Source organism: Oncorhynchus mykiss, chromosome 25, assembly GCF_057628025.1.
Source record: "Oncorhynchus mykiss isolate SJ-2025 chromosome 25, ASM5762802v1, whole genome shotgun sequence".
NCBI classification, from domain to species: Eukaryota; Metazoa; Chordata; class Actinopteri; order Salmoniformes; family Salmonidae; genus Oncorhynchus; species Oncorhynchus mykiss.
The window spans coordinates 17,570,238-17,591,908 of NC_143046.1; the positions used below are offsets into that span (position 1 = coordinate 17,570,238).

At 44.6% G+C, this 21,671-nt stretch overlaps 1 protein-coding gene across 9 annotated transcripts in view; it reads right to left on the minus strand.

Moving 5' to 3' along the window:
- The window catches only part of mbnl3 (muscleblind-like splicing regulator 3), an 86,898-nt gene that overhangs the window by 15,040 nt on the left and 50,187 nt on the right, over positions 1-21,671 (minus strand). For 5 of the 9 annotated variants that reach the window (XM_090220279.1, XM_090220280.1, XM_090220273.1 and 2 more), the window contains exons 3-6: positions 11,700-11,885; positions 10,652-10,864; positions 10,277-10,510; positions 6,129-6,279 (exon numbers count right to left, since the gene is read on the minus strand). In XM_090220279.1, the coding sequence (XP_090076405.1) occupies positions 6,129-6,279; positions 10,277-10,510; positions 10,652-10,864; positions 11,700-11,885 (784 nt within the window). Of the gene's footprint in view, positions 1-2,239; positions 2,351-3,484; positions 3,749-6,128; positions 6,280-10,276; positions 10,511-10,651; positions 10,865-11,699; positions 11,886-21,671 lie in introns of those variants that run through there. The other 4 variants (XM_090220274.1, XM_090220272.1, XM_090220275.1 and 1 more) reach the window with 2 other exon arrangements.

Genomic DNA, 21,671 nt, shown 5'->3' on the forward strand with positions numbered 1-21,671 from the left:
AAGAGAAGCTACCTTCCACTAGATGCAGTAAGAGGAGCTACCTTCCACTAGATGCAGTAAGAGGAGCTACCTTCCACTAGATGCAGTAAGAGGAGCTACCTTCCACTAGATACAGTAAGAGGAGCTACCTTCCCCTAGATACAGTAAGAGGAGCTACCTTCCACTAGATGCAGTAAGAGGAGCTACCTTCCCCTAGATACAGTAAGAGAAGCTACCATCCCCTAGATACAGTAAGAGGAGCTACCTTCCACTAGATGCAGTAAGAGGAGCTACCTTCCCCTAGATACAGTAAGAGAAGCTACCATCCCCTAGATACAGTAAGAGGAGCTACCTTCCACTAGATGCAATAAGAGGAGCTACCTTCCACTAGATGCAGTAAGAGTATCCGTTTCAAGGCTGCTGAGCCTGCCCTGTTGCACTGGTTCACTACTTCCATGAATATAAAATAATTGGATTGGTGGAGGCATTGGCTAGTTGGAATTTCCACCATATTTCTTACACCAGTCATTTCCTTTCAAATCAGTTGGAGGAAGTGAACAAGTCCACACTTTTGGAGGAAGGAGAGTTAATTGGGACATAGTCTAAGTCGTACTGTACGGAGAGACTCGGGGGTCTGTCAGCTAGACCTTCCTATGTCAGGTGAACCAGTGTGCACTTCAGGAGAAGGAAATATTATAGCGATGCACTCAGAGTTAGAGAGGGTAGAGTTTGTCAAATACAGCTATAGTAGGTAGAGGGGAGGTAGAGGGAAGGTAGAGTGGAAAGTAAAGGTGGAGGTAAGGGTTCAGGTAGAGAGGGAGGTAGAGGGGGAGGTCGAGGAGAGGTAGAGGGCTAGATAGGGGGAGGTAGAGGGTCAGGTAGAGAGGGAGGCAGAGGGGGAGGTAGAAGGCTAGATAGAGAGGGATGTAGAGGGTCAGGTAGAGAGGGAGGTAGAGGGGGAGGTAGAAGGCTAGGTAGAGGGGGAGGTAGAGGGTCAGGTAGAGAGGGAGGTAGAGGGAGGGGTAGAAGGCTAGGTGGAGGGTGAGGTAGAGGGGGAGGTAGAGGTAGAGGGGAAGGTAGAGAGGGAAGTAGAAGGCTAGGCAGAGGGGGAGGTAGAGGGGGAGGTAGAAGGCTAGGTAGAAGGGGGGATAGAGAGTCAGGAAGAGAGGGAGGTAGGGGGGGTAGAGAGGGAGGTAGAGGGGGGGTAGAAGGCTAGGCAGAGGGGGAGGTAGAGGGTCAGGTAGAGAGGGAGAGAGAGGGTGGGGGTAGAAGGCTAGGCAGAGGGGGAGGTAGAGGGTCAGGTAGAGAGGGAGGTAGAGGGTCAGGTAGAATGGGGGTAGAAGGCTAGGCAGAGGGGAGGTAGAGGGTCAGGTAGAGAGGGGGGTAGAGGGGGGGTAGAAGGCTAGGCAGAGGGGGAGGTAGAGGGTGAGGTAGAGAGGGAGGTAGAGGGGGGGTAGAAGGCAGAGGGGGAGGTAGAGGGTCAGGTAGAGAGGGAGGTAGAGGGGGGTAGAAGGCTAGGCAGAGGGGGAGGTAGAGCGTCAGGTAGAGAAGGAGGTAGAGGGGGAGGTAGAGGGGAGGTAGAGGGGGAGGTAGAGGGTCAGGTAGAGAGGGAGGTAGAGGGGGGGGTAGAAGGCTAGGCAGAGGGGGGGTAGAAGGCTAGGCAGAGGGGGAGGTAGAGGGTCAGGTAGAGAGGGAGGTAGAGGAAGAGGGGAGTTAGAGAGTCAGGTAGAGAGGGAGGTAGAGGGGGAGGTAGAGGGTCAGGTAGAGAGGGAGGTAGAGGGGAGGTAGAGGGGGAGGTAGAGGGTCAGGTAGAGAGGGAGGTAGAGGGTCAGGTAGAGAGGGAGGTAGAGGGTCAGGTAGAGGGGGAGGTAGAGGGTCAGGTAGAGGGTCAGGTAGAGAGGGAGGTAGAGGGGAGGTAGAATGCTAGGCAGGGGGGGAAGTAGAGGGTCAGGTAGAGGGGGAGGTAGAGGGGGAGGTAGAGGGTCAGGTAGAGAGGGAGGTGGAGGGGGAGGTAGAAGGCTAGGCAGAGGGGGAGGTAGAGGGGGAGGGGGAGGTAGAGGGTCAGGTAGAGGGGGAGGTAGAGGGTCAGGTAGAGAGGGAGGTGGGGGGAGGTAGAAGGCTAGGCAGAGGGGGAGGTAGTGGGTCAGGTAGAGAGGGAGGTAGAGGGGGGGGGGGGTAGAAGGCTAGGCAGAGAGGGAGGTAGAGGAAGGGGGGTTAGAGGGTCAGGTAGAGGGGGAGACCAGCTGTGGATTCCCCTCACCAGTGAATCCAGGCGCTGACAAGAGGTGGCTGTGGGGGTGCCTGCAGCTGCTCCAGTCCCGCCTCTCCCAACGGCCATCCACTGCTAGCGGGGCCGGCCCTTTCATAAGCCCTACAAGAGACGGGGCAGCAGGCTTAAACTGAATCCTAAATGGCACCCTATTTCCTACATAGTGCACTACTTTTGACCAGAGCCCAGAGGTCAAAAGTAGTGCACTATATATTTATAACAGGGTGCTATTCTGGACACAACCTGGGAGACCAGCAACCTCATACTGACTAGGCTGGGACTGAGATATCTGAGCTGACGTAGAGACACACACACACTCTAGCAAACTCTAATAATACACAACTAAAATGTTGAAATAAGTTGTTTTTTTTGTATCAGAAAATAAAGTGGGGTGACAAGTGCAAGCACAGCGGCAGACAGACAGACAGACAGACAGACAGGCAGACAGGCAGGCAGGCAGGCAGACAGAGGACAGGCAGACACCAGTGGGACAACATGAAGGCTCCAAAATGACTAATATCTACTGTCATATCCTCCAAGGTTCTTGGTGTTGGGGTCTGGAACTTAACTATGATTCTAGAATATACTACAACTAGAACTACTAAACTACAATCTGAGAAATACATCCACTATCTTCAGAGGACGTGTTGCTGATCATTCTCCCCCTCTCTCCTAGCTATCTGGCCAACCACAGAGTCCATCTACTACCAACCCCCCTCTCTCCTAGCTATCTGGCCAATTACAGAGTCCATCCACTACCAACCCCCCTCTCTCCTAGCTATCTGGCCAACCACAGAGTCCATCTACTACCAACCCCCCTCTCTCCTAGCTATCTGGCCAATTACAGAGTCCATCCACTACCAACCCCCCTCTCTCCTAGCTATCTGGCCAACCATAGTCCCCACACCTCTTCCAAGCCCCCAGCAGCAGTGAGTGACCGAGCCGACCTACCCATGCCTCCTGATGGCGCCATGCACAGGACTGAGCCTGCCACAGCATGCAGAGATGGGGAGAGAGGGGGATGAGGGGAAGGAAGATGGGGACAACAGAAGGAGGTGATGAGAGGATGGAGGAGGGGAGCAAAAGGGGAGGAGTGATTGACACAGAGAGAGTGACGACAGACAACAGGACAAGACAAAAACAACATTCAGGTTAGTGCAAGCCACAAGAACAGCGTGTAAATAATGGCTATTATAACCTGTCACAGTCAACTAGAACACAGCAGAGACAACATGGAGGCTTAAAGGCAGACAGACAGAACACAGAACACGGGAACAGAGCAGTGGAGGGCATAGGATGCAGAGAGCATTAATAGTGTTCAATTGCTCATTGCTGTTAAGTTTGGATGGATACGGCATATCAATTGTTATTGTGATACTTTAATAGCAATATAGACCTGATGATGGAACAGCTGAGGAAAGTGGAGGAGTGGATCAGTCAGAGATCTATACATTCTCTCCCAGAGTGTGCTGGGTGCTGTTGCTGCATACTTTAGGCCACCTAGAGCAGATTGTGCCAGTATTTGTGCGTGATAGCAGGGGACCAGTTAAGCATGGGACAAAGAAACAGAGTGCAGGGGACAGAGAGGGAGAAAGAAGGAGAGAAAAATAGAGTGAGAGTAGGAGGGAAGGACAGAGTACACCCAATAAGCCCTATCCCAGACAGGACAGAGTACACCCAATAAGCTCTATCCCAGACAGAAGGACAGAGTACACCCAATAAGCTCTATCCCAGACAGAAGGACAGAGTACACCCAATAAGCTCTATCCCAGACAGAAGGACAGAGTACACCCAATAAGCTCTATCCCAGACAGAAGGACAGAGTACACCCAATAAGCTCTATCCCAGACAAGACAGAGTACACCCAATAAGCTCTATCCCAGACAGGACAGAGTACACCCAATAAGCTCTATCCCAGACAGGACAGAGTACATCCAATAAGCTCTATCCCAGACAGAAGGACAGAGTACACCCAATAAGCCCTATCCCAGACAGGACAGAGTACACCCAATAAGCTCTATCCCAGACAGAAGGACAGAGTACACCCAATAAGCTCTATTCCAGACAGAAGGACAGAGTACACCCAATAAGCTCTATCCCAGACAGAAGGACAGAGTACACCCAATAAGCTCTATCCCAGACAAGACAGAGTACACCCAATAAGCTCTATCCCAGACAGGACAGAGTACACCCAATAAGCTCTATCCCAGACAGGACAGAGTACACCCAATAAGCTCTATCCCAGACAGAAGGACAGAGTACACCCAATAAGCCCTATCCCAGACAGAAGGACAGAGTACACCCAATAAGCCCTATCCCAGACAGAAGTACAGAGTACACCCAATAAGCCCTATCCCAGACAGAAGGACAGAGTACACCCAATAAGCTCTATTCCAGACAGAAGGACAGAGTACACCCAATAAGCTCTATCCCAGACAGAAGGACAGAGTACACCCAATAAGCTCTATCCCAGACAAGACAGAGTACACCCAATAAGCTCTATCCCAGACAGGACAGAGTACACCCAATAAGCTCTATTCCAGACAGAAGGACAGAGTACACCCAATAAGCTCTATTCCAGACAGAAGGACAGAGTACACCCAATAAGCTCTATCCCAGACAGGACAGAGTACACCCAATAAGCTCTATGCCCGACAGAAGGACAGAGTACACCCAATAAACTCTATCCCAGACAGAAGGACAGAGTACACCCAATAAGCCCTATCCCAGACAGAAGGACAGAGTACACCCAATTAGCTCTATCCCAGACAGGACAGAGTACACCCAATAAGCTCTATCCCAGACAGGATAGAGTACACCCAATAAGAATTATCCCAGATAGAAAGACAGAGTACATCCAATAAGCTCTATCCCAGACAGGACAGAGTACACCCAATAAGCTCTATCCCAGACAGGACAGAGTACACCCAATAAGCTCTATCCCAGACAGAAGGACAAAGTACACCCAATAAGCCCTATCCCAGACAGAAGGACAGAGTACACCCAATAAGCTCTATCCCAGACAGGACATTGTATACACTCAGCACAGAGCGAGAGTTCCTCAATACTCACAAGGAACCCGCTTCCTTCTCTCATGTCCCTACAATATATTCTATACCATAACACATCCACCCCAATCAAATAGACATCCACCAATATGTTCATAGTAATATGTTGTAGTACTAATGTTTGACATTATGTTTGTTTGACATTCTGCTGTGTCCTTTCTTCTGTCTGTTTCCATGTGCAGTCCTTATTTAGACCGTTGGCAGTTAACTTGACTCCCAGATGACAGTACAGTGTGAAGCTGTCATGTCAGTCTGTCTGGCCTAGCTAGCCCTGCGTCAGTCTGTCTGGCCTAGCTTGCCCTCCCCTGTGTCAGTCTGTCTGGCCTAGCTTGCCCTCCCCTGTGTCAGTTTGTCTGGCCTGGCTAGCCCTGCGTCAGTCTGTCTGGCCTAGCTTGCCCTCCCCTGTGTCAGTCTGTCTGGCATAGCTAGCCCTGCCCTGTGTCAGTCTGTCTGGCCTAGCTAGCCCTCCCCTGTGTCAGTCTGTCTGGCCTAGCTTGCCCTCCCCTGTGTCAGTCTGTCTGGCCTAGCTTGCCCTCCCCTGTGTCAGTCTGTCTGGCCTAGCTAGCCCTCCCCTGTGTCAGTCTGTCTGGCCTAGCTTGCCCTCCCCTGTGTCAGTCTGTCTGGCATAGCTAGCCCTGCCCCGTGTCAGTCTGTCTGGCCTAGCTAGCCCTCCCCAGTACACTTAGTTCACCTATCTAAATCAGACTCAGGATAGATAAGTTCGCCCAACTTAATTGAATGAATAATTCAGTCTACTTACTTTTTAAAAGGAATGCCAAATTATTCTATTTGAAAGAGTAGACTCGACTCACCAGGGTGGATAAAGGCTGGCTGCTGCAGCTGCATGTTAGCCAGGGCCTGCTGATAGTGGAACATGCTGGGGTTGAACACAGCACCACCCCCGTTACTCTTCTCTAAGGTGGGCCTCTTTGGTAGCTGTTGCATTGCCCCATGGGGCAGGGCCTGGGGAAGTAGAAAAGGGGGGAGAGGGGAAGAGAGAGAGAGAGAGAGAGAGAGAGAGAGAGAGAGAGAGAGAGAGAGAGAGAGAAAGTGAAAGTGAAAGTGTCAGCATTTGGGCTTATAAATGGTGCAAGTACAATGCATCTACGGTTGAAGCCGGAAGTTTACATACACTTAGGTTGGAGTCATTAAAACTTGTTTTTCAACCACTCAACCACTACACATACTTGTGCATGACACAAGTTTTTTTCCAACAATTGTTTACAGACAGATTATTCCACTTATAATTCACTGTATCACAATTCCAGTGGGTCAGAAGTTTACATACACTAAGTTGACTGTGCCTTTAAACAACTTGGAAAATTCCAGAAAATGATGTCATGGCTTTAGAAGCTTCCGATAGGCTAATTGACATCATTTGAGTCAATTGGAGGTATATCTTTGGAGGGAGTTGAAAGTCTGTGTTGCCCAGCAACAGCCCCAAAACATCACTGCTCTAGAGGAGATCTGCATGGAGGAATGGGTCATATTAACAGCAACCGTGTGTGAAAACCTTGTGAAGACTTACAGAAAAAGTTTGACCTCTGTCATTGCCAACAAAGGGTATATAACAAAGTATTGAGATAAACTTTTGTTACTGACCAAATACTTATTTTCCACCATATTTTGCAAATAAATTCATTAAAAATCCTACAAATGAGACTTTCTGGATTTTTTTTCATTTTGTCTGTCATAGTTGAAGTGTACCTATGATGAAAATTACAGGCCTCTCTCATCTTTTTAAGTGGGAGAACTTGCACAATTGGTGGCTGACTAAATACTTTTTTTGCCCCACTGTATATCCATAGTAAAACGAGTCCTACATCGACATAACCTGAAAGGCCACTCAGCAAGGAAGAAGCCAGACTACGGTTTGCAACTGCATATGGGGACAAAGATCGTACTTTTTGTAGAAATGTCCTCTGGTCTGATGAAACAAAAATAGAACTGTTTGGCCATAATGACCATCGTTACGTTTGGAAGAAAAAGGGGGAGGCTTGCTAGCCGAAGAACACCATCCCAACCGTGAAGCAGCATCATGTTGTGGGGGTGCTTTGCTGCAGGAGGCACTTCACAAAAGAAATGGCATCACGAGGAGGAAAATGATGTGGATATATTGAAGCAACATCTCAGACATCAGTCAGGAAGTTAAAGCTTGGTTGCAAATGGGTCTTCCATATGGACAATGACCCCAAGCATACTTCCAAAGTTGTGGCAAAATGGCTTAAGGAAAACAAAGTCGAGGTATTGGAGTGGCCATTACAAAGCCCTGACTTCATTCCTATAGAACAATTTGTGGGCAGAACTGAAAAAGTGTGTGCGAGCAAGGAGGCCTATAAACCTGACTCAGTTATACCAGCTCTGTCAGGAGGAATGGGCCAAAATTCACCCAACTTATTGTGGGAAGCTTGTAGAAGGCTACCCGAAACGTTTGACCCAAGTTAAACAATTTAAAGGCAATGCTACCAAATACTGAGTGTATGTAAACGTCTGACCCACTGGGAATGTGATGAAAGAAATAAAAGCTGAAATAAATAATTCTCTCTACTATTATTCTGACATTTCACATTCTTAAAATAAAGTGGTGATCCTAACTGACCTAAGGCAGGGAATTTGTACTAGGATTAAATGTCAGAAATTGTGAAAATCTGAGTTTAAATGTATTTGGCTAAGCTGTATGTAAACTTCCGACTTCAACTGCATGTACTTTGAATTACATAAAAACCTTTTGTGTCAAACTACTCTGAAACAGCCTACTACCCTAACATGAAACCCATTCTGAGGCTTGAACAGCATCACTGCCCTTGCTGGTAGTTCCCCACCTATAGAGGATGCTACTGTATCAGAAATCCCTCAGGCCAACCATAGCAAAACAGGGATGTCAGTCTAGAATCAATTTTCTGATGGAAAATGTGACGCACTATCGGACAGAAATGGAAGAAACACTTACACACATAAAAGTGAAATCAGAAAAGATAGTGATAAAAAGGTAAAAATACCACAGGCTGGGGGCGGGGTTAGCACAACAAGCAGTGAGCACACGATGACAGCCAACCAATGAGGATCAAGCAAATGACACAGACAGAGAGAGAGAGAGAGGTGTGATGCATAATGGGAATAGATGAAGGTGAAGTTGAAGGAAACAACCCACAGAGAAGCAAAAACATGAAGGATTACAAAGGAGAATGATGATATAACCTGACGGGAGTGAAGCCTGACAAACAATCGACCTCTAGAAGCAGACCAGAGGACCAGCAAATGCAGATGAACAAGAAAAAATGCCCAAAATGCTTTAAAAAAATCTATATTTTCCTTCCCTCTCCACATATTTCTTTGTCTCACTCCCTCCCTCCCACTCTCTCTCTCTCTCTATTGTGTTTTTATACACCTGCAATGCAGACAGTATGTTTGCTGTTGTTCATCCTGTCAGATTGAACTCCTGTTGCCTCCTTATATGACAGAAGATACAAAGGCCCAGAGAGTTCTGGTCAAAAGTAGTGCACTATATAGGAAATAGGGTGCCATTTGGGATGCTGCCCCAGCCTCAAACACAAGCCAGCCTCCAGCAAAAAACACTTCTCACACACTAAACAGCAAGAAAATACATTCTTTCATCTCTGGTGGGTAATGTGCTAATGGTGTGCTGCCCTTATCCTGCTTAGCAACAGTAAATAAATACCCAACTGCAGAACATTTTAAACAAGTGAAAAATAAACTCAGTCTCTGCAGATTACAAAGAACCAATGCAGACCAAAGATGCGCCGAATACAACAAGTGTAGACCTTACCGTGAAATGCTTACTTACAGGCCCTTAACCAACAGTGCAGTTCAAGAAATAGTTAAGAAAATATTTACCAAATAAACTCAAGTAAAGAATTATTTAAAAAAGTAACACAATAAAATAACAATAACGAGGCTATATACAGAGGTTACAGGTACCGAGTCAATTTGGGGGTAGAAGGTTAGTCGAGGTACATGTAGGTAGGGGTGAAGTGACTACGCATAGATAATAAACAGCGGGGGGGGGGGGGTCAATGTAAATAGTCTGGTGGCCATTTGATGAATTGTTCAGTAGTCTTATGGCTTGGGGATAGAAGCTGTTAAGGAGCCTTTTGGTCCTAGACTTGGTGCTCCGGTACCGCTTGCTGTGCGGTAGCAGAGAGACCAGTCTATGACTTGGGTGACTGGAGTTTTGACAATTTTTGTGGCTTTCCTCTGACACTGCCTAGTATACAGGTTCTGGATGGCAGGAAGCTTGGCCTCAGTGATGGGGGGGTGTTGTTATGCCCTCTTCACGACTGTCTTGGTGTGTTTGGACCATGATAGTTTGTTGGTGATGTGGACACCAAGGAACTTGAAACTTTTGACCCGCTCCACTCCAAGCACTTCATGGCCACCGACGTGAGTGCTACATGGCGGTAATCATTTAGGCAGGTTACCTTCGCTTCCTTGGGCACAGGGACTATGTAAGTATTACAGACACGGTCAGGGAGAGGTTGAAAATGTCAGTGAAGACACTTGCCAGTGTGTGCGCGCATGCTTTGAGTGCACACCCTGGTAATCCTTCTGGCCTAGCGGCGTTGTGAATGTTAACCTGTTTGAAGGTCTTCCTCACATCGGCTACCGAGAGCATTATCACATAGTCGTCCGGAACAGCTGGTGCTCTCATGCATGCTTCAGTATTGCTTGCCTTTAGCTAGTGCTGCCTATTTAAAAATAAGATGGAGAACAAGATATAGGACAAAAAATAGTTTTGTACCTGAGTAGTTCTGTACCTGAGTTTTGGCTCAGGTACAGCCGACTAGCAGTAGCTTACGCTACATACAACCCCCCCCCCCCCCCCCCTCCCCCCCAAAAAAACACTTAAATTCAAAGTATTGATATAATATTGAACAAAATAATATTGCGATATGCAACTGTATCAATATTTAACCCATCAGTAGTGTTTACCATGACTCACCATGGCGTTGGCGGTTTGGCTGGCCTGGTGCTGGGCGGCCTTAATCCTTGCCTGCAGGTGGGCAGGGGGGTGGAAGTACTTGCATTTGTCCCTGGAGCAGCGGCCCTTGATGTAGTCCATACAGACGATGACTGAGTTTTCACTGCCGTCCACCATGGCTGCCTCCATAGGGTGGGCATAGCGGCAGTCACCCTCGCCCCGCGTGCAGTTACCCCTCTGGAACTCACGACATACCTGGGTGGTGTTAGGGTGGGGTGGCACAGTCAGAGAAGGAGTTCGGACTACAGAACAAGAATGATTCTATTATATTCTATCATTCTATTTCTCTGCTACAGACTGGGCTACTGCAAAGACACAAACACACACAACACATACCTCCAGCTTGTCTGTCCGCATGTGTTTCTGCTGGGAGCTGCTGTTGCCCATGACCTGGAGGCCGGTGGGGCTCCCTGGGACCAGCAGGGGGGCCTGGTGTAGCAGCTCAGGCATCAGGCCCATCCCTGGACCCATGTGACTCAGATACGGGCTGAACGCCATACTGGGACTGGTGGCCAGGGACGACATACTGGGAGTCATAGGGAACGTAGTCTGAGAGAGAAGGAGAGGTGGAGAGAGGGAGGAAATGAGGGGAGATCAGACAGAGAAACAGCCTGTGAACAGCCATGGTTCAAACTGTAGATAAATTGAGAAATATAACTGTGTAAATCGAATGTGTTGACTAAATAATGAGGATGGTTTGGTGTGGGCTACATACTATGGACTATACATTAAGTACTCACTGTGTAGTGTGGGCTACATACTATGGACTATACATGAAGTACTCACTGTGTAGTGTGGGCTACATTCTATGGACTATACATTAAGTACTCACTGTGTAGTGTGGGCTACATTCTATGGACTATACATGAAGTACTCACTGTGTAGTGTGGGCTACATACTATGGACTATACATGAAGTACTCACTGTGTAGTGTGGGCTACATACTATGCACTATACATGAAGTACTCACTGTGTAGTGTGGGCTACATACTATGGACTAAACATGAAGTAATCACTGTGTAGTGTGGGCTACATACTATGGACTATACATGAAGTACTCACTGTGTAGTGTGGGCTACATACTATGGACTATACATGAAGTACTCACTGTGTAGTGTGGGCTACATACTATGCACTATACATGAAGTACTCACTGTGTAGTGTGGGCTACATACTATGGACTATACATGAAGTACTCACTGTGTAGTGTGGGCTACATACTATGGACTATACATGAAGTACTCACTGTGTAGTGTGGGCTACATACTATGGACTATACATGAAGTACTCACTGTGTAGTGTGGGCTACATACTATGCACTATACATGAAGTACTCACTGTGTAGTGTGGGCTACATACTATGGACTATACATGAAGTACTCACTGTGTAGTGTGGGCTATTCACTATGGGCTGCAACTGGGCTCCTGGCAGCATGAACTGCATCTGTTGGGCCAACATGGCCGCTGCTGTCTTCTGCTGGATCAGGTTGTTTCTCCCGTTGATCTCCAGCTGGGTCTTGAGGTGGGGAGGGGGGTGCAGGTACTTACAGTTGTCACGCGTGCAGCGTCCCTGGGGAGGGGGAGAGAAGAGAGAGCGGCTGAGTTGTGGTGCATCGTAGCTAATGAATTGCGGCATCTCTTAGCTATTTAGATTTAGGAGAGATGAACCGGAGTGACAGGAAGATGAGAGTAATGTGATTGGGGGATCAATCACTCTGGGGTTCCCCTGACAGGACAGCCATAAAGACAACAAGAAGGAGACCTCCATGTCATTTAGGAGGAAAAGCTGTTCAAGCTCTATCACATGGGGTACATCCCAAATGCACTCTATTCTCTATATAGTGTACTACTTCTGACCAGGGCACATAGGGCTTGCAGTATACAGTATAAGTAATAGGGTGCCATTTGGGATACTCACCCTTGAAGTGAAGTGCATTACTTGAGGTGTAAATGGTCAAACATGGGATAAAGTAGAAATTCAGTAAAGCCCATTTTGAGATAGAAAATCCCTCACTGAATATCACACAGTAGATAGTGATATAGGCAGTGATAGTAAGTCATAAGAGACAGTACATGCAAGGTAATTAACACCAACATAGAACTCAATTTGGAGTGTTTTATTTTGTAATATATCCCAACTGGGAGTATCGAGGACATTGAGAGAAAAAAGTGCAGGGAATGAAATGACTGTTTAATTCTACCTCTTAATTGACATAGTACTATCTCTGAACCAAATTAAAATGTTAGTACAATTACACTATGTACCCAGGTATTCAAGGATTTTTTTTTTTAATTGACAAATTAAGTGTTATTGAAATAGCGCCTGTTGTGTGTCTGCCAGGTTTCACTATTTTCACCTTTGCACAGTTATGTCCGTGGTACCATGCTGACAAAGGGTAAACTCAGGGGAATAGGGTGTCCTAATTGACACCCTATTCCCTAAGTAGTGCACTACTTTTGACCAAAGCTCTATGCATACAATTTGGAACAGATCCAGGGTAAAGAAAACACATGCTACAATCTCACCCTGGTCCTAAATCAGGCCAGACCTTATAGCCATATACCCAGTGCAGATGTCGGATCTTAACTTGATCACAGAGAATTTTCCTGCTGAGTCAGGAAATTTTGTGATTTCCTGAAAATCAGCAGTTGTCTTTCTCTCCATGCAGAGGCGTCAAGTCATTGAGATCAGGGCTTAATGTCATTGTGGCCGAGCGACAACATTAAGAACATACAGCTGGTGGGGTTATATACTCCATTGGCAGGACAGAACAGCAGCCTCTGGTAAGACACGGGGCGGGGGCCTATGTATATATGTGAACAACAGCTGGGGCACAATATCTAAGGAAGTCTCAAGGTTTTTCTCGCCTGATGTAGAGTATCTCATGATAAGCTGTAGACCACACTATCTACCTAGAGAGTTTCAACTGTATTTTTCGTAGCTGTCTACATACCACCACAGACCGATGCTGGCACTAAAACCGCGCTCAATTAGCTGTATACTGCCATAAGCAAACAGGAAAACGCTCATCCAGAGGTGGCGCTCCTAGTGGCCGGGAACTTTAATGCAGGGAAACTTAAATCAGTCTTACCTAATTTCTACCAGCATGTTAAATGTGCAACTAGAGGGGGGAAAAATATAGACCACCTTTACTCCACATACAGAGAAGCATACAAAGCTCTCCCTCACCCTCCATTTGGCAAATCTGACCATAATTCTATCCTCCTGATTCCTGCTTACAAGCCAAATTTGAAGCAGGAAGCACCAGTGACTCGGTCAATAAATTACTGGACTGCATTGGTAGCAGAGACTGGAATATGTTCCGGGATTCTTCCGATGACATTGAGGAGTACACCACATCAGTCAATGGATTTATCAATAAGTGCATCGAGGACGCCGTCCCCACAGTGACTGTACGTACATACCCTAACCAGAAGCCATGGATTACAGGCAACATTCGCACTGAGCTAAACGGTAGATCTGCTGCATTCAAATAGTTGGACTCTAATCCTTAAGCTTATAAGAAATCCTGCTATGCCCTCCGACGAACTATCAAACAGGAAAAGCGTCAATACTGGATTAAGATCGATTCATACTACACCGGCTCCGAAGCTTGTCGGATGTGGCAGGGCTTGCAAACTATTACAGACTACAAAGGGAAGCACAGCCGAGAGCTGCCCAGTGACACGAGCCTACCAGACGAGCTAAATAACTTCTGTGTTCGCTTCGAGGCAAGTAACACTGAAACATGCATGAGAGCATCAGCTGATTCCGGACAACTGTGTGATCACGCTCTCCGCAGCCGATGTGAGTTAAGACCTTCAAACAGGTCAACATTCACAAGGCCGCAGGGCTAGACGGATTACCAGGACGTGTACTCTGAGCATGTGCTGACCAACTGCAAGTGTCTTCACTGACATTTTCAACCTGTCTATGACTGAGTCTGTAATACCAACATGTTTCAAGCAGACCACCATAGTCCCTGTGCCCAAGAACACTAAGGTAACCTGCCTAAATGACTACCGACCTGTAGCACTCACGTCTGTAGACATGAAATGCTTTGAAAGGCTGGTCATGGCTCACATCAACACCATTATCCCAGAAACGCTAGACCCACTCCAATTTGCATATACCGCACCAACAGATCCACAGATGATGCAATCTCTATTGCACTCCACACTGCCCTTTCACACCTGGACAAAAGGAACACCTATGTGAGAATGCTATTCACCGACTACAGCTCAGTGTCCAACACCATAGTGTCCTCAAAGCTCATCACTAAGCTAAGGACCCTGGGACTAAACACCTCCCTCTGCAACTGGATCCTGGACCTCCTTAAGGGCGGCCCCAGGTGGTAAAGGTAGGTAACAACACATCCGCCACGCTGATCCTCAACACGGAGGCCTCTCAGGGGTGCATGCTCAGGCTCCGTCTGTACTCCCTGTTCACTCATGACTGCACGGCCATGCAACAACTCCAACACCATCATTAAGTTTGCTGATGACACAAAAGTGGTAGGCCTGATCACCGACAATGGGAGGAGGTCAGAGACCTGACCATGTGGTGCAAGGACAACAACCTATCCCTCAACGTGATCCAGACAAAGGAGATGATTGTGGACTACAGGAAAAGGAGGACCAAGCACGCCCCCATTCTCATCGACAGGACTGTAGTGGAGCAGGTTGGGTGCCTTGGTGTCCACACCAAACTAACTAACATGGTCCAAGCACACCAAGACAGTCATGAAGAGGGCACGACAAAACCTTTTTTTTCTCGATTTCTTACTTATCTATTCTTTACACTTATTTTTCTTGAAACTGCATTGTTGGTTAAGGGCTTGTAAGTAAGCATTTCACTGTTATATTCGTGCATGTGACAAATCAAATTTGATTTGATGTTTATGCATTTGAGCCTATCCAAAGACGATTTAGTTGAGCTAAGACAGTGGTCTTTGATATGTAAATGGTCAGTGTATTCTTTTTACTTCTTGAAAATGATTAACTTGTGGGTCTAATGGGCTCCCAAGTCTAATGGGCTCCGATAGGGCAGCGCACAATTGGCCCGGCGTCATTGTAAATATGAAATTGTTCTTAACTGACTTGCCTAGTTAAATAAAAACTAATATTTAAAAAAATGTAGGCTCATGCTGGTCACTAGATCGCCCAGCACTCATGGAGTGTGCTGCTTAGACCATTGCACTATGGCAATTCACAATGCTCTAGCAAGCACAGAGAAAACTATAAATTATGTAAGAGGGTGATGATATGGTAGGCACAGCTTGTCCCATGAATTAATCACAAAAATTGAGGATGAGATGATAACTGCGAAACAAACATTCTGGATAATCTAGAGAATCTGGAACTATTTATTGATCAGCATTATGATATGCTTCAAAAACAAACGGATACATCGAAGCGAACAAGAAAATACCTTTCTGCTAGCGAAACGGGAGCAAAGTCGTTGTCTAAAATTCCAAACTTAACATTGGAGGGGGACGTTTTTATAACGGTCTCCAGAAGAGAGAGCATTGCTTACAAGCATGAGCAAGCAGTTTAAAAAACTGTCTCTATTGCCAGGCCTACTGGGGGAGGTTGAGGCCTTAAAAACAGGAATGGATTACAGTAATAATGTGATGGAAGAAAAAAACGAGCGGAAAATAAGATATTGAAAACTACCCCTCTTTCTATTAAGGTATTATGGAACTTTGAACTATATGGACGTAAAATCAGGTTTTGATTTAGGGGAAGGCAGGATGGGTATGATGAATGTATCCTCTTTCTATTAAGGCATTATGGAACTTTGAACTATATGGACGTAAAATCAGGTTTTGATTTAGGGGAAGGCAGGATGGGTATGATGAACGTATCCTCTTTCTATTAAGGCATTATGGAACTTTGGGCTATATGGACGTAAAATCAGGTTTTGATTTAGGGGAAGGCAGGATGGGTATGATGAACGTATCCTCTTTCTATTAAGGCATTATGGAACTTTGAACTATATGGACGTAAAATCAGGTTTTGATTTAGGGGAAGGCAGGATGTGTAAGGCTGACCTGTTCTTTCTTTACGATTCATTCATGTATTTCCTTTGAAGACTGTGCATTAGAAATACCAGGGTAGTTTTTTCTTTATGATTCATTCATGTATTTCCTTTGAAGACTGTGCATTAGAAATACCAGGGTAGTTTTTTCTTTACGATTCATTCATGTATTTCCTTTGAAGACTGTGCATTAGAAATACCAGGGTAGTTTTTTCTTTATGATTCATTCATGTATTTCCTTTGAAGACTGTGCATTAGAAATACCAGGGTAGTTTTTTGTTGTTGAATATGATATGTCCTAATTGTAAAAGTTGGGTATATTATGACTTAAAAGCTGTTATATACGTGTGGCCCTTGTTCGGAATGAATCGGAATGATTAGCTTTAAAGATAAAACTGAATAAATATGAATAGATGTATTATATAGGATAAAGGATTATATAATTATAAACCTGCCCAGGTTTTCTATTGGAATAGGCCTATACAATCCTAAAATAATTGGCATTACCCTTTTACATTTAAAAAATAAATCTCAATATAAAATGTAAATTATGATTATTCATCCGATACACACCGGCAAATGGATGGATTAGGTATTGTCAACAGGGTGGTTGTCTCTAGTGTGTGGCAGGCTGGTTAACACTGGGATAAAGTGATTCAAGTTAATGGTAGAACTAATACAGTAATTGGCTTATGGAAGCACTTCTCTAAGCGAGAGAAAAGTATATTATATATTTCAATATAAGCTATTTATGCTGCCTTTTATATTCTTGTTCCTAATGATATAGACCTAGGTGTAAAACAGCCAAGGTGATAGAGCAACAACCCTGGAATAAGGGTGTCACGTTCTGACCTTTATTTCCTTTGTTTTGTATTTATTTAGTATGGTCAGGGCGTGAGTTGGGTGGGCAGTCTATGTTTGATTTTCTATGATTTGGGGATTTCTATGTTTCGGCCTAGTATGGTTCTCAATCAGAGGCAGGTGTCATTAGTTGTCTCTGATTGAGAATCATACTTAGGTAGCCTGGGTTGCACTGTTTGTTTGTGGGTGATTGTCTATGTTAGTGGCTTGTGTCAGCACAGGTCTCATTTGTAGCTTCACGGTCGTCATTGGTTTATTGTTTTTGTATAGTGTGTTGCAGTGTTCAGTGGTTTCTTTATTAAAATTCAAGATGAACACATATCACGCCGCATTTTGGTCCTCTGATCCTTCTCGCCTCTCCTCTTCAGATGAAGAGGAGGAAGGCCGTGACAAAGGGTGGAGAGAGGGTGGGTTTTACAGGTTTACTCGCTCTGGATTGTCAGTACTGTTCTTGGCTGTCGTGCCGTGGCTGTGTTGGAAACGATTGTCAGTTGAACTTGAGTATGCCTTCCCATAAGGTAGTGCCTGGGTTTGGCTTGCGGTCGGCTCTGGCACAGCCATGGCACGATACAACAGGATATAATGTGATGCCTAAGACACATTATTACTTGAAGCCGTTAGAATCTATGTTCCTCTTTCCTTCTTCCTTTTTGTCAGAATACAACAGGATATAATGAGGACTATATGAAATATGTCTTGAATGTAATGGACATAAAAAAAGGGACTGGTCTTCCGATATATTTAGGTTGTTTTCTCTTCTTTTTACATTTATTTTTATTTTTTATGAACAATTGAATCCAATGAACTGAGCAGGCTGGGCTGACATGCTTACAGCCTTGCTAGGACTTTATAATATGAACATGCATGTATAAGATTGTGTTATTTATATTACCTATTATTGTTACTCTACTTTTTTGTTACTTTTTTCCATGTGTAAAGGATCTCGTCCTTCTCTTCGGAGGAGTAGCAAGAAGGATCGGAGGACCAATTTGCAGCGTGGTAAGTGTTCATAATGTAATATTTAATGAATCAAACTGAACACTGAAATACAAAAAAACAATCAAGTGAACGAAGGAAAACCGAAACAGTCCTGTCTGGCGACATACACAAAGACAGAAAATAAACACCCACCAAACACATGTGGAAAAAGGCTACCTAAGTATGATTCTCAATCAGGGACAACTAACGACACCTGCCTCTGATTGAGAACCATACTAGGCCGAACACAGAAACCAACATAGAAAAACAAACAGACTGCCCACCCCAACTCACGCCCTGACCCACTAAAATAAAGACAAAACAAAGGAACTAAGGTCAGAACGTGACACCATGTTATTCGGGGGGAGGTTTTAGTGGGTGGAATATTAGGACAATTGGAGGTTTACAAAGTTGCAGCTACAGTATGCTCAACAGTGCAAATATTATGGTACAGCTATACGGACACTTAATCATCATGGTGCTTTTTAATGGTAAGTTTACAAACATTGGTTGCAGTACTATAATTGAAACATGGGTATCATTATGGTAAGTGGGGAAATAAGTATAGCAAGTTATAATTGCAATATCTATTGCTTACAGGAAACTCATTCTACAAATCTAGATGAGGTTGGGTGGAAAAAGGACTGGGAGGGAGAAATATATTTTTGTCACGGGCAAAGAAACTCAAAAGGGGTGATTGTGCAAACTGATCAACAAGGAAGATGGATTATTTTAAATATACTATTGGACCAAAAACAGATCTGGCGATCTACACTTTTTCAAAAATATAATAATCTATTGAGCTCACAAGCAACCAAATAATCTATTATTACAGTGGGAGATTATTACTGTTTTAAGAACCTCAGTGGATCGTAAAGGAAATCATTTTACAAACTATCACCCTCAAGCACTTAAGGAGATTACAAAGATCATGGATACATTAGAACTACTGGATATATGGAGGCTGAAAAACCCTGACCTAGTGAGATGTATATGGAGGAGGCTTCATCAAGCTAGCTGTCTTGATTACCTCCTAGTCTCATTCTTGCTGGCATCAAAAGTTTTAAAAAGTATTAATAGGAGACTGAATGCGATCGGACCACCATCTAATTGGCCTCCATATGACTCTTACAGAATTTCCACGTGGACGGGGAAAGCCTATTGGATGATATTTATTTTCTTAACTAAGACAAAATAATTCAGAATTTACTTTTTTTGTACAACATAGGTACAGCAGACCCCTTTATTGTATGGGACACTTTCAAATGTACTTTTAGAGGCAATTCAATACAATACTCATCATTAAAACAAAGGCAGTCTAGGTCAAAGGGGATTAGACTAATAAAGGAAATAGAGGAAGTAACAGAGCAGGTAGATGGGAAAGGAAACTGTACTATAGAGGCACAAAATAGGTTAGGAGAAAAACAAAAAGAAGTGGAGGAACTTATTCAAGAACCATCAAGTGTAATGTATTACAAAAATACAGCGAATTGGATGGAATCTTGAATCTTCAACACAGAAATTCTACCAAAAAAATAATTTACAGAAACTCGTCACAAATGGAGTTATTTTGATTCACCAAATATTATTTTGAAAGAGGAAGCAAAATATTTGAATCATGTTTTCTTTTCAGTCTCCTCTATGTCCACTGAATGGTGTTAACTGTGAGTATTGATTTCCTAATAATAATAATAATAATAATAATGTCAAATTAACACATTTACAGAAAGAACAGTGTGAAGGCCAATTTACAGAAGAGGAACAGTGTGAAGCAATAAAACATTTTCAGCCTGGAAAAACATGCCAAGAGTAAGCAAAGCTGTCATCAATGCAAAGGGGGGCTACTTTGAAGAATCTCAAATATAAAATACATTTTGATTTGTTCAACACTTTTTTGGTTACTACATGAGTCCCACAAATGTTATTACAATGTAGAAAATAGAAAAATAAAGAAAACCCCTGGAATGAGTACGTGTCCAAACTTGGCTGGTACTGTACATCTACCCCCTACAAATGTACATTTATTATAATCCACATAAAAATTAACACAAGACTTGCTGTAGCCTGCACGTAACCTACATGAGTTACAATGTAGGTATGGTACTGCATTGCATACAAACACTGCTTCCAGCTGCCCCTTGGTGGTGATTCTAAATATTTATTCAGCTATTAAAATCCTCCTGCTGCAGGATTATTTTCCTCCTGCGACAAAAAGAGGTCAAATTAAGATCCAACATCTGGTATGTTTTCAGTCTACCAAGTAAGCAGCTTTTCAAAGGACAAACATCTCAAACCATGTGACTAATTGAGGGAGGGAGGGAGGGAGACATGCATGCACACCCACACCATGTTGTGTAGTAGAGAAGGAGAGCAGAGACCAGCAAAGCCACTATGTTACCTTATTAAAGGGAAAGCCCCGCCTTATCTCAGCTCACTGGTCACCATAGCAGCACCCACTCGTAGCACACGCTCCAGCAGATATCTCACTGGTCACCCCCAAAGCTAATTCTTCCTTTGGTCGTCTTTCCTTCCAGTTCTCTGCTGCCCATGACTAGAACAAATTGCAGAAATCTCTGAAACTGGAGACTCACATCTCCCTCACTAGCTTTAAGCACCAGCTGTCAGAGCAGTTTACAGATCACTGCACCTGTACTTAGCCTATCTGTAAACAGCCCATCTATCTACCTACCTCATCCCCATACTGGTATTTATTTATTTATTTTGCTCCTTTGCACCCCAGTATCTCTACCTGCACATTCATCTTCTGCCAATCTACCATTCCAGTGTTTAATTGCTATATTGTAATTACTTCGCCACCATGGCCTATTTATTTCCTTAACTCCCTTAACTTACCTCATTTGCACTCACTCTATATAGACTTTTTGTTTTCTTTTGTTCTACTGTATTATTGACTGTATGTTTTGTTTACTCCATGTGTAACTCTGTGTTGTTGTATGTGTCGAATTGCTACGCTTTATCTTGGCCAGGTCTCAGTTGCAAATGAGAACTTGTTCTCAACTAGCCTACCTGGTTAAATAAAGGTGAAATAAAAAAAATAAATAAAAAATGACACTTGGAGAGATGCAGTGAAATGTGTTGTTTTACAGGGTCAGCCATAGTAGTACAGCACCCCTGGAGCAAATTAGGCTTAAGTGCCTAATTGTCAGCTCAGGTATTCAAACCAGCGACCTTTGGGTTAGTGGCTCAACACTCTAACTGATAGACTACCTGCCACCCAGATGCTGGCTCAACATTCAAAATGTAGGTTCCACTACATGGCTTATTTATTTTATTAGGCAAGTCAGTGAAGAACAAATTCTTATTTACAATGACAGCCTACCCTGGCCAAACCAGGACGATGCTGGGCCAATTGTGTGCCGCCCTATGGGACTCCCAATCTCAGCCGGTTGTGATAGAGCCTGGATTCAAACCAGGGTGTCTGTAGTGACACCTCTAGCATTGAGATGCTGTGCCTTA